Source organism: Acyrthosiphon pisum, chromosome X (genome assembly GCF_005508785.2).
Source record: "Acyrthosiphon pisum isolate AL4f chromosome X, pea_aphid_22Mar2018_4r6ur, whole genome shotgun sequence".
Taxonomy (NCBI): Eukaryota; Metazoa; Arthropoda; class Insecta; order Hemiptera; family Aphididae; genus Acyrthosiphon; species Acyrthosiphon pisum.
Genome location: NC_042493.1, coordinates 9,028,087 through 9,041,101, shown reverse-complemented (window position 1 = coordinate 9,041,101; position 13,015 = coordinate 9,028,087). Strand labels below are relative to the sequence as shown.

Genomic DNA, 13,015 nt, shown 5'->3' with positions numbered 1-13,015 from the left:
GAAGTTTAACCTTTATATAATACCCTTAAATATCTATAATGCTTGATTTCTCGCTACGCTCGCTCGGACATTAAAATCGAAAATATCCCCCTATTTGCTGTGTAAACCCACCACGGGTGAACATAGGTTTTCAAAAATATTGTATTTAAAGTATACGTTTATTGCAAGCGTGGCCACTCGCTCGCTACGCTCGCTCGGACATTAAAATCGAAAATATCCCCCTATTTGCCGTGTAAACCACAACTGGGCCCGCTTGGAGACGCGACATTTATAAGTTATCAAACGTATTATATACTAACTTTGAAGTGTCATAACTTCGAAACTAAGTCTGAGCTCCAAATTCTGACTTCACCATCGTCTTCAGCGTACTTAACTACATAAGTATCAAAAAAAAAAAAAAAATGCAAAAAAAAAAAAGGTGTCCCGTAAAGTAGAAATATACCAGAAAAACTATCTAACAAACCATATTATGTGTCTGGAATTTTTATTTTTGCATGTTACGGCGAAAACGCCATTTACCTGATATTGTTATCGATAAACGATAAACCCATATTTATATTGTATGTCATTAGAAATTTATTATATTGTGATACTATGTGTGTGATTCAGTCGGTGTTGTCGAGTTGTCGGCGACGCACTCGCAAAAATAATAAATATACAGTCCATTAATATAAAATAAATTGTTGTTAAATTCATTTATAAAAGCAACATTGCAAATTACCAAATTTTAACTTAACACTAAGTTAAGTTACTTTTTTTTTAAATTTAACTTTTAACTTAACGAGTTAACGAAAAAAAATACGAGTAACTTTTAACATAACTTAACTTAATTATTTTAAAATAACTTAACTTAACGAGTTAAAAAAAATCGTTAACTTGCCCAGCCTTGCTTGTTAGTAATTAACTTAAATTTAATGTTAATTCTATAATATAAGTAATAAATTAAAATAATATTTTTAGTATTTAGATTTAATTTGTAAGTGCAATATTTTTTTAGAGTTTATTATAATATATTAAATATTTTCTATACATTTTGGTTAATATTTAGCAAATTATTTATTTAGTTATTTTTTATGAATTTAATTTTTTTATTTATTAATTTTTTTATTTTTAGGTATTAATACCTATGTTTTCTTGTATTTTTCATGTTATTGTCACTTATGGCTAAAGTTAAAGAAATTAATGTAGACATGTAATGACTAGGTCTATAGTTAAGTAAAAATAGGTAAATATTATATTTTATTTGGTATAAATTACTTATATGCTATCATAGAGGTGATATCTCTGTTATGATTCATAATTAAATATAGTTAATTATGTTATGAAAAGCTTATTGTAGTGTTTAAAGTGTTGTTGTTTAAATAATAAAATGTACCTATTAATTTCTAATGTGGTTAATGTTTTTGGTACAATAAAGTAAGTATATTATTGTAAGATGTAATATTATTTAGTTAGCTTATTTGATTAAGTTTTATTTAAAGGTATATGTCTAATGTGTTTATCAAATTAAGAATAATCAAAAAGATTTAATGATTTCATTTTTTGTTTATTATTTTAATGATATTTTGAATGTAAGTATATTGTAGTAATTTATAAAGGTTTAATAAAATAGTAATTCTAGTTGTATTTATTTTACTTTTTTAATTAAGTATTATTTATTTAAAGGTTAGTGTCTAATGTGGTTATGCATGAATATATGATAGTGTTAATTTTTGTTTTTGTTTTAAATTCATTATTTTATTTCTTATGATAATATTTAAGTATAAGTATATACTAATAATTAATAAAGGTTTGAAAAGGTAGTAATTCTAGTTGTACCTATATAGGTAGTTGTTATATTTTACGTTGTCTTGGTTTAGTTATCATAACTTTGCTAGCTTGACGTTTATACATAAAGTAACCATTTAAAATGATTGGTTTTTATGTAATGTATTATGGTTTGGAATATTATTCCTACGATTAACTGTACTTTAAATTTAAATTTGAATTTGTATTTTGGTTGTTTTGAATAATATTGTTTAGTTTGTGTTTGACAATGTTCTAATGTTTCTGTTTTTAAATGTGGTATTTTAGTAGAGTATACAACTCTATACGGTCTTAAATTGTTACATCCCAAATGGACCGTCGCCACTAGTTGTTTTGTGTTTTATTTTAAGTTTAAATATTATATATTACACTATTTTACCATCATTCCCATTTTATTGGTAAATTTACCGATATTTTTTTATGTAAATTCTCAATGTCTGTACATAAGATCTTATAATATACATAAAATGATATAATTTGGAACTCTTAAAACTATACAGTTTTGTCTACTTACTTTTGTTTTACAACTACCAAATTTTCACAACACGTAAAGAAGACCTTTATCTATGCAACAACATGCTCTTTTTTATAATAGCACTATCCAATCATTTTTTATAAGCAAATGAAAAAAACAAAAAACCAAATGTTTAGAATCAAATAGCTTTGATTGAATTTATGTTATCTAAAATATGGGCAGGCTGTTGCATAGATAATTTTCCACCCTATATGTTCAGAAATTTTGGATCCACTACTACAAACACAGAAAGATAAAAGTTGTCCCACGCAAAACAGTTTTTGCTATGTTGTACATTTGTAAGACGAAGACAACATATGCGGATGTGATATATCTTCCAATTTATATTCATAGCTTTGCTTAAATTTTGTTTTGTCTTGGTAACACAGCTATCACAAAATTTCTTTTGATATTTCGTACACTTTTAATTCTTAGAAAAATAAAATAAAATTTTAAGTTTGTTTTAAAGTTCTAAAATATTTTATTGCTTGCTTTTTTTACCAGTTGACTTAATGTTTCATCCAATTTAAAACTAGATATTGTGTTTGAGTGATATTTTTCAAGAGAATTACTATTTGATCATTGTTATTGTTTACAATTTTGAGGTTGAAATACTAAGGTCAACTAGCTAAAGAATAAAAATAGCTAAGATTATTAAATTGATTTGAGAAAACGTTGGTGTAGGGTATCCTAATTGCACAACTGTTTTAACAGTATCACAAAAACAATTTTGTATTTCATCGCGTACTTAGTAATTTACTGTTTAATTTTCCTTTTATTAAGTGATCTATTAGATTTGACAAATATTCAGTGAACTGGTGCAGTGTTTTGTATTCGATTTATTGCACTGACAATTATAATTGAGTGCACTCAGTGCGTACTTTCTACACCGCCGATTTTGTCAGTGAAATGCATAGACGATAGACCTATGAACTAATGGACAGTGCATAGAGAGAGAAATTTTCAAACGGAATTGTTGAGAAAGAAAAGAGAGGTTTTGGGCCGTTACACTGTGCTAAAACATATAGCCCAAAACATGTTTTTTCTCTCTCATATGCTCATATAGTCATATGTTATGTTTTCTCTCTCAGTTATGTCGTCTGGATTAACCAATGTCCAGTCGGTGTGGGAAGCGCTGTTCATTAGTTTTTAGGTCTACGGTGCGTCGGTGCAATGGGTGCATTTTATAAGCATGAACCGTTTTACTCGGGACACATCATTTAATTTCCTATTTATCATATTATTACCTACCAAATATCATTATAATGTTTTTTTCTTATTCGATTTATAGAAAACTTTAAGCTAGTGCTGGTGGAATTTCAGTGCACACTATTTAGTCAAATCGAAAACGCTATGAGTTTATGTTTGCACGACGGCTTATATTAGATCCATATACCACAATATCGAGTATAAGGTCTATTATTAAATCAGATAAAAATTCAAGTCCTTCTAGCGCCCTCTAGCCAATATAGTACTACTAGCGTTCATAGCCCACTAAGTGCTAGTGTGATGCGACTCTTTTCGTATGTCGTATTGTCGTGTAAATATTGTAAATATTTAATTTGATAAGAACTTTTTTCGCCGTTAAATAATTATTTCCCCTCTACCGAGGAGAGTCTCCACCATCCTTCCATACGTGATCGTATAATATTTAAATATTACGATTCGTATCTCCGTCGGTCGTTTTCCAGGTAATAACAAACCGCTGAAAAAGACAAATTCCGTCGAGCAACTCCGCGAACGAGTTTTTCAGCTTATTTTTATTGCGTTTCTTTCTGGTAAATTCTATCTCTGTCATTGACCTTCACGTAGCCGTAGCTAGTCGTGTTTACCGGCGCCATCGTACGTTTGTCTGTCCGAGTGATGTGAGAACATAACTACAAATATTTTTTCACGAAGAGACAGATTTTTCTTTTTCGTATCAGTAATTCATTCGGATTTTTCCAGTTTCCACCACAAACACTATCCCGATTACTCACGCAGGTAAATATCTAACTTCGGCATTATTTGATCTACCTAACACATTAATAATTGATACCTTTGATCAGTATTTAATATTTGTGTTTCTTAAGATTGACTTTAAATACTAAATAAAAGCTCGTTAACTTTGCTTTTTGCACTAATTTAGGTGTATCTTGTATTAAGCGTGTGGCAAGCCATTAACAGTTTTTGATTAATTTGTATCGTGTGCCGCTTACCAGCATGTTGGTCAACAGTTTCCAACAATCACCTGACTTATGTCATAATCGTCAAATTATTACAACTGCACCTATGACAGATGCTATTATCTAGCCAAAGTACACTTGGTGCAATTCATTACTGATGTTTCTTTTGTTTATGATTTAGTGTTAATTGAATCATTATAGTAAAACATAAATGAATCTCTGAATAAATCATTTTGTTATTCAATTTATATTATTTCATTGTAGGTATATTACCTACTAGAAGTCTAAAACTTCCATTAAGTTATCACCAAGACTCGAATTTGTATATTTTTTAGGTTTAAGAACATTTATATGCAAATTTCATAAATTTAATAAACACACATTTTTTTTTTAGAAATTTATAGTTCAACAAAAAAATATTAGATTTATGACAATCAATTAATTCAAAAAATGATTCACATGACACGCGCTGCGCATGGTCTCCATTGGACTTCTGAAGAGGTACATGGAAATTTTAGTGCTATTGATAAAATTGTATCAAATGTTAAACATTTTTTAAAAAGTGCCATCTCGTACATTATACGTATACATATTAAGTTTTTTTCAATAAATTACATATTTTTAAATTTGTACCGTATGTTTTTTAACGTATATGTAAGTGCATATGTAAGTACTTTTTAGCACATAAATTTCCGAGCCTTAGTTATCACTTACCTGCTGTTTGCAAGTTCATATTTATTTTGTAATTTGAAATGTAAATTTAACTCTTATTGTATTATTTTTCTACAAAATTACTTGGTATAATTAGGTACCTTAGTATACTGTCTATAGATATAACTTATTGTTTTTCAAACATGAATGGTGAACAGTTACTTATATTAATAACTTATTTGCATGTATTTGCTATAAAAATATAATATTGTATTTGTGACATATTATATTTATTCTGCGTTTGTGTGATTTTACTATTATAGTATCATAAGAATCAATATTTTTTTGGCTAACAAAGTAATTTAGTAACTTATTACTTATTTTATATGTGAGGTATCTATAATTTATATTAAATAATTTACTCAAATAATTCCTTTTTAATTATATGAAACTCAATAATTTGTTTAAAAATCACTCAACTTAATATATATTAGGTTATGATACCTTATTCCTTATACCTTATTTATTTTATTATAGGTAGTTAGATGATAATTATAAACTAGGTATTCTGCATTAGGTGCAGCAATTACTTCTTTGATTTACAATTTGTATATTATGTAGTTATCATAAATTTACTTGTATTTAAACTATAATTTGAAACCTTTCAAAGTAAAATTGCTAGAATAGTTGGGTAGTATACATCGTTATTTGTATATCTATGTACTTACAGAACTTATGATTTAAATTTTATTCAATTTATTTCAAAAAAATGAATTGAATTATATTAATGTTATGTAATTTTATTATATTGAAATTAATTACCCACTAAGAATTAAAAAATGAATTAAATTAAATATAGGTACAATTATACAATACCTAATAATAATAATTTCCAACAATAAAAATATAGCTAACTATTATTACTTTAATTACTATTTTAATACTAAATTATAACTATTATTTTACTTAATATGGCTAACTGTTTACTGGCGGTAAGCTGATTAATTAAATTATTTATCAAAATGTGATTTTATTAACACTCATAAAACTTCAATTGAAATATAGAATTAAAAACAATTTTTGAATATAATTTTTAATCTAATTGACAAAGGTCTTAAAACATTTGTGGCTATTATAAATATATGTTTGATAATAATTATATTTTTACCTACTTTATACTTATAAATTATAATCATACATAAGTATATAAGTATACACTGTCTACCTAATTCAATATTTTTTAATTAATATTGTCACAAAATACCTTTAGGTAGTTATTAATTTTTATTTATACAGTCTTAACTTAGAAAAATATTTGTTTTTGTAGAATGAAAGAGCGTTGTTTGGCTGGTAACGTAGCTCTTGGTTTGAACGTCTTGGCTTTAGTATTAGTGTTCATTTCATTTTTTTCGGCCAGTTGGATAGTCAGCGATGAAAGAATGACAGGTATTTATTTTTTTTAACCTATTTTTATTTTTTCGTTTTGTCATATTTTTTAAACTTTATTTAGGTGCAAAATTAGAAAGATTTGGATTGTGGACTCATTGTTTTCGATCACTACCTGATCCATATGACCCGACAGAGCAAAGATTTTTTGTTGGATGCCACTGGGTGTTTGACCCTTTTACCAGGGGATATAATGAAATCAAAGGATTTTTGTTACCACGTAATTTAATTAATATTGTACAGTTTTTCAACATTTTTAAATTCTTCAATTTATATTTTTGTAGCTTTCATAGTGGCAACTCAGATCTTGTACACAACTACATTCCTAGGAACATTAGCATCTGCTATTGGTTCGTCAATGTTTTTTCTATGTTGTACACCTGAAAAAAAAAGTTTTAATCAAATAACTCAAGCATTGGGAGTTACATTGATTGTATCTGGTATATTAAATCTTTATATATTGTTATAAATATTCATATTTTGTTACTATACAAACATATTTGTATTTTATTATAGGTGTATGTGCCGCAATGTCAGTGTTAATATTTGCTTTGTTTGCCAATCGTCCTGGTTGGATGCCTGGCCATGACAACAACTTCTTTGGTTGGACATTTGGTGTGGCTATTGCAAGTTTCTTTGCATTACTTGGATCTGGAGCATTTTATTTGGTAGAAACAAATACACAATTGAAGAAAAGAAAATATTTGAAAGAATCTCAAACTAAATTTGACATTGAGTTTACAGAATAATATGAAATTAATTTTTCAAATTTAACTTAAAATATTTTTAATTTAGAACATTAAGATATGTTTTTGATAGTAATCGACACGGACTAAGATATACAGGACTGGAAACGACGGCGTTATCAATGGGATCAATGTACAACGCTAGTTGGTACAACGTCGATCTTAACGCCATCTAGGTACGTAAGTGCATTACATAATAATAATTTAATTGTTAAATTATTAAATTGTAATTATTATTCATGATGCCCACTAGGTACCTATATAAAAAAAAAATGTATATTATAATATTAAGTTAAGAATTAAGATCTAAAATTTACTTGTATAGTTGAATTACCTATATACAATATAAGGTACCTTAATTGACAAGTAGTTTATGAGATTGAGAGCAAATTTCAATAAAACTTTCATCTTACAAGCAGCACAGAATATTAGAGTTAATACATTATATTATTTTTACATACTTGTATTTTAGTGTTTTAATTTATTTATGTAATAACTAAAAACTATAGTATGACATACCTGTTAATACTTGATTCCAACAACAATAATTGTTGTGAATATTTAATATTTTATTCTGAAGTTCATACCTAAAGGTACCTATACTTACTTTGAAATTTCAAATACTGTGCAGATATTTGTATAGGTATGCATAAAAAAATAACAACAATAAATTAAATTTATAAAAACAAGAATTAAAGATATAATATGTATAAGGTACTCAAGTAATGACTAATTTGGCAGATTTTTTCTTCTTCAAATTAATTTTGTTTTGATTTTTATTTTCCATGTTTGAAAACTGTCTCATCCTTGTTGTTATGTAATACCTGACGATGAACATGAGTATTTCAGTCTTATGTTCATCACATGGAAATGGTTAGTAAATTGTTATTATTTTCTAAAAAAATTAGTCTGTAATTCATTATAATATTATAAGAGTAGTTCATAATTTATTTTGGTAGTATCGATTCACTTGCACTTTGTAGTGTTTTTAATACTTAAATACTTTTCTTGGTTTAATAGTAAGTATATATTAAGTATGAAAAATATTTGAGTAGCTTGAATACTTTTAAAAATTATTTTTACAACACTACAAATTGCTAAGTTACATACTGACTACAATTAATAGTAACTTGTTTATAAAATAGATCATAAATTGCATAAATATAAAATTTAACATGCATTTAAATCTCCTGGATAGTTGTTGTATACACTTACTAAATCTGCAGTTGAAAAATGATTTTTACAAACATAATGAGCAATGGAACTTTTACCATTAGCTTTAGAGATAGCTTCGTTCCATGCTGTTAAAATATTAACCTCTTTTGGTGCTTTGAACAATGTACATTTAATTTTTTTTTTCAAAATATGGCATTGATCTACACTACACCGCCTAGGCATTTTGGTAATTTATTTTTTATAATAAATAAATGTAATGTACTATTCAAATATTGGTAATAAAAAAGTACAACATATATATTATTATCATAAAATAATAAATATATTATATAATAGTACTGATAATATTTAAAGCTGATGAATTTTAGATAGGATTCACAGAATAGACTAAAATAATCTTTTATGTTTGGTCAATACTTGCTCAGTACCTATTCTGTGCCTACTTAATTTAATAACATATACATACAAATAAAGTATAATATATCTTAGATTAAGTTATTTAGTATAAAATATATTATACACATTCAAGAAACAAGATGTGTATAACAAGTTACAAGTCTAAAGTTTATTATATATTTCATACAGTAACAATGTTGAATATTGTCATATTGTAATATAGGGATTATTTATAGGCTTATAATAGTTGCCAATAGATGGCAGAGCGGTCGCGGTTGTACCGGCGTCAGAAAGGAACCGTTGTACATTTGGCCCAGACCCCGCACTCCGCCAGCTCATTCGTTTCCAGTCCTGTATATCTTAGTCCGTGGTAATCGATCACTATTAAATAATACTATTTCCAAAATCAGTAACAGTTATTTTTATGAAACTAATAATCTCATTTTTGTTTAAATGGGGTCTTATTATCTATATTATTTTAAATTATTTAAATCTTAATTTGATTACATGTGAGTATATACGATTTTGACTGTTTTATGAAACTCAGTCCATTTATAATGAGTATTATTGCAATAATATTAGTTATATCATTATTATGTGTACACTTAATTTAGTTTTATATTTAAATTTCTTACATCTGTATTAAATAAATGTTAAAAATAAAATAAGCATTGTTATTTTAAGATATTGTATTAAATACCTACATTTATTTTTTCCTTGTAGGCAAGTCTGTATTTAATGTAGTTGAAAACTTATATTATTAAAATATTTAGTTTTAAGGGCATCCTGTGCTACAGATAAAGATTCATCATTGTAAGGGTTGATCACCATTCATTTTCATTTTTCTTACGCAATCAAATTTTCTACAATTTATATTTGATTGATATTTTTTCAGTTTATTTTATTTTATCCTAGAAACTAGATGAATTGATACCTTATGAAACCAGTACTATATTAGTTAATATATCATTATTCATTACACATTGATTTCAAATAAGGTGTTCTTTATCATCATTACTTATCAGAAATATATTTTATATTATTTTTTTTAAGAGTACCTATTATGAATAATACAGTTATTTTCAAGCAATATAACATAGGAATAATTTAGCTAATACCAATAAGTACAGTAATAACTACAACTTTGAAAAAAATATATACATAATTCTCAATTTTTCATACAAATTTTTTTTTTTTTTTTGAAGCTTTTGAAAATTACAGAGAATTTTTACTTTTGACCTCTCAAAGTACCAACCAGATTCACTTTCCTACCAGAAAAGAATCTAAGTAAAGTAGAAAATTGAAGCATTTTAAATAATAATATAAGAAAAAAATATATATAATTAAATAATATTATAAAAAAATAATAATGATAATAATATAATATATTATATTTATAAGTATCTCACAATTCATATTTTTACAACATGTATTAAAATCTCGTAAGTTTGAAAATTATTTTTTAGTTAAAAACGTATTGATTTTTATAGGTATGGTTTTGAAAATTTAAAATTTGTCCGTAAAAATAAAATGAAATAAAATAACCACCAAAATATATTAATATATAAATATTAAATACTCCTAAAAATCCGGGATGATCAACTATGACTTCAATACTACTTAAGGTGCACTGTATACAAATTTTTTTTTCAACTACAAAGCTGTACTAATATAGGCTACCTATATTTTATTACCCACCTCGCTGTCTCCGCAATTTACCGTAGGTAGATTTCCTATCTGATAATATACTGTTCGCATAACCATAAGTGAAACTCACGACCAATGCCACGCGGGATGGCTAAAAATTAAAATATATTATGATTTTGCTTCCATACCTATGCACAGCCCCTTTTTTCTATGTATGTTTAGATTCTTAAAACTACGCAACGGATTTTGATGCGGTTTTTTTAGTTGAGAGAGTGATTCAAGAGAAAGGCTTATACATAATATAGTAGAGAAACACGCACTGCCCCTTTTTTGTATTTACGATCATAATATCTCGAAAAGAGCTATACTTATTTTAATACGGTTTTTACTAATAAAACGGTCTAGTTACAGGGTAGGTTTTAAAAAAACCAATAAAAGTTATTCAATAGATTATTACTTGAAAATTGGAGGGGGTATACAGATTGATTTTTTAAATCATATAGGCTGTAGATAGGTAAAGGGTAGCTCACATATGATTTTTTTAACATACAAAAAAATAAATTATTTTTTGTCAATCTAAATGTTTGCAATTTGTTACATATTATATTATAAAATATTATGATTAGAAGAAAATAATATGGTTTATACATTTTGTAGAAATATATTTATTTAAAGTACAAATCTTTGGCCTGGACAACGTCGGGCGGGACAGCTAGTATACTATAAAGTATACAATATATTACACCCAGGGGTTAAAGAGAGGGGGTTGCAGGGGGACTCAGTACCATGAACGGTGGTTAAAAAGCGTCCCCTGTAACAAATTAGGATTTTATATATTAGACATTATACGTAAAATTATGTATGGAACGCTTATATGGAGACATTAGTCCCCTCTGGATTTTTTTCTCACTTTAAGCCCTGGACACACCCCAAAAAAGGGGTATTGAGGGACAGTTTTATATTGACGATTTCAGTGGTACATATTTTAAAAAATAACAATCACAATACGAGATCGACTATCACAAAAAAAATAAGAATTTGCTTGTATTACTCATAATACCTACAGTTATAATGGGTGTATCACACCAATGTTAAGTCCCCTGCAAATCCTATTAATTTTTCATCAAAACGGCTTTAGCGACTGACAAAAATTAAAGTACCTACTTCTAGTGGTTCGATTTAAAAAATGTAAAAATATTTTAATTAGTCAACAAGTTTACTTTGCATCGGTCGGAGCATATTTTTTATATTTTAGATATTTTTGAATATATTCAATATTAAAAATGTATAAATTTATAAAATGTAAAATATTTACTCTCGTCAAGAATTTGCTAAAGTTAAAAAGGTACTCCGACCGATGCAAAAGTAAACTTGTTTACCAACACAAACATCTTTACATTTTTAAATTGAACCACTAGACGAAGTACCTTAATTTTTATCAGTGTGACGGCTATTTCATGTCCATAAATTGGTTTTGAATATTTTGATCTAATGACTTTAAATGACTTGTACATGTGCGTGCGTGTGACCATAAACCAGATAAGAAATAACAATGAATTGTAAATTGATGTGGGTCGTGGGTGATGGTAGGGTAATACACACACACTAATGATCATTAACTACGCACACAAAGATGATCAGTAATCGCAGTAACGAAATAATTGCCTAAACCTGGGACTGGAACCTTTATGATTTTATCGGTTTGGGTTTAGGTTTCGGTTCACAAAAACCGAAAATTTTGGTTTCGGTTAATACCGGTTTTAACTCTTATTATTTGACTTTTTTTTATCAATAAAGTACCTATTCTTTTATTCTACTATATAAAAAAATGAACATAATATTAATAACCTCTTTTTAGTGACAGGTATTTGTAATTAAGTGAAACTATTTCAGAATTTAGGTAATATTATAAAAAAATGAATTATTATAAAATAATATATTAAAATAAATAATAAATTATTAAAAAAACAAATAAGAATGAATTTTTAACACACTTGGGTGACCCATGTTTCAGTTTGATATAATAATTTATAACTTATATATAAAAATATAAACGTAAACAATATATACCGCGCTAATGAAGACGGAAGAACAGTTTAGTAGAATTGTCGTACAGAGCATAGTATAGAGAAAAGAGTTAACGATACCCGCATTAGGTTTAGGTATTTATCAATGAGGCATATTGGTAAGGTAAAAATTATAATTTATAATTTATACGACAACTTATAACATTATTTTCAGAAATTCTACATCAGCTGTTGCAAATTGCGATTCAATAATAATATTGATATCGATTACATGGAAATTAGAATTTGGATTTTTGGTATTTCTTTTATGACAATTCTGTTGTACACATAATAATATTCTTATTTCTTAGCATTGATAAACTTTTATAGGTCTACAATTCTATAATTATTTATTATTACTAATAATTAGTTATTACTAATTTACACCAACACCATAGATAA

General features: G+C 26.7%; 1 protein-coding gene across 1 annotated transcript; it reads left to right on the top strand.

Annotated features, from left to right (window-relative positions):
• The first annotated feature begins 3,852 nt into the window (after positions 1-3,852).
• Positions 3,853-9,527, top strand: LOC100163245. The gene is made up of 7 exons (XM_029485917.1): positions 3,853-4,303; positions 4,880-4,986; positions 6,464-6,582; positions 6,647-6,802; positions 6,867-7,022; positions 7,099-7,504; positions 9,137-9,527. The coding sequence occupies exons 2-6, from the start codon at positions 4,961-4,963 to the stop codon at positions 7,329-7,331; spliced, it is 690 nt and encodes a 229-aa protein (XP_029341777.1). The 5' UTR covers positions 3,853-4,303; positions 4,880-4,960; the 3' UTR covers positions 7,332-7,504; positions 9,137-9,527.
• Positions 9,528-13,015: the final 3,488 nt, after the last annotated feature.

What these genes read in the sequence shown, in the direction of transcription:
- LOC100163245 (XM_029485917.1), top strand. Translation starts at nt 4,961, where the DNA reads ATGGTCTCCATTGGACTTCTGAAGAG. An exon ending in CAGCGATGAAAGAATGACAG is followed by an intron (nt 6,583 to 6,646) that starts GTATTTATTTTT and finishes AACTTTATTTAG; the next exon opens with GTGCAAAATTAGAAAGATTT. An exon ending in CAAAGGATTTTTGTTACCAC is followed by an intron (nt 6,803 to 6,866) that starts GTAATTTAATTA and finishes ATATTTTTGTAG; the next exon opens with CTTTCATAGTGGCAACTCAG.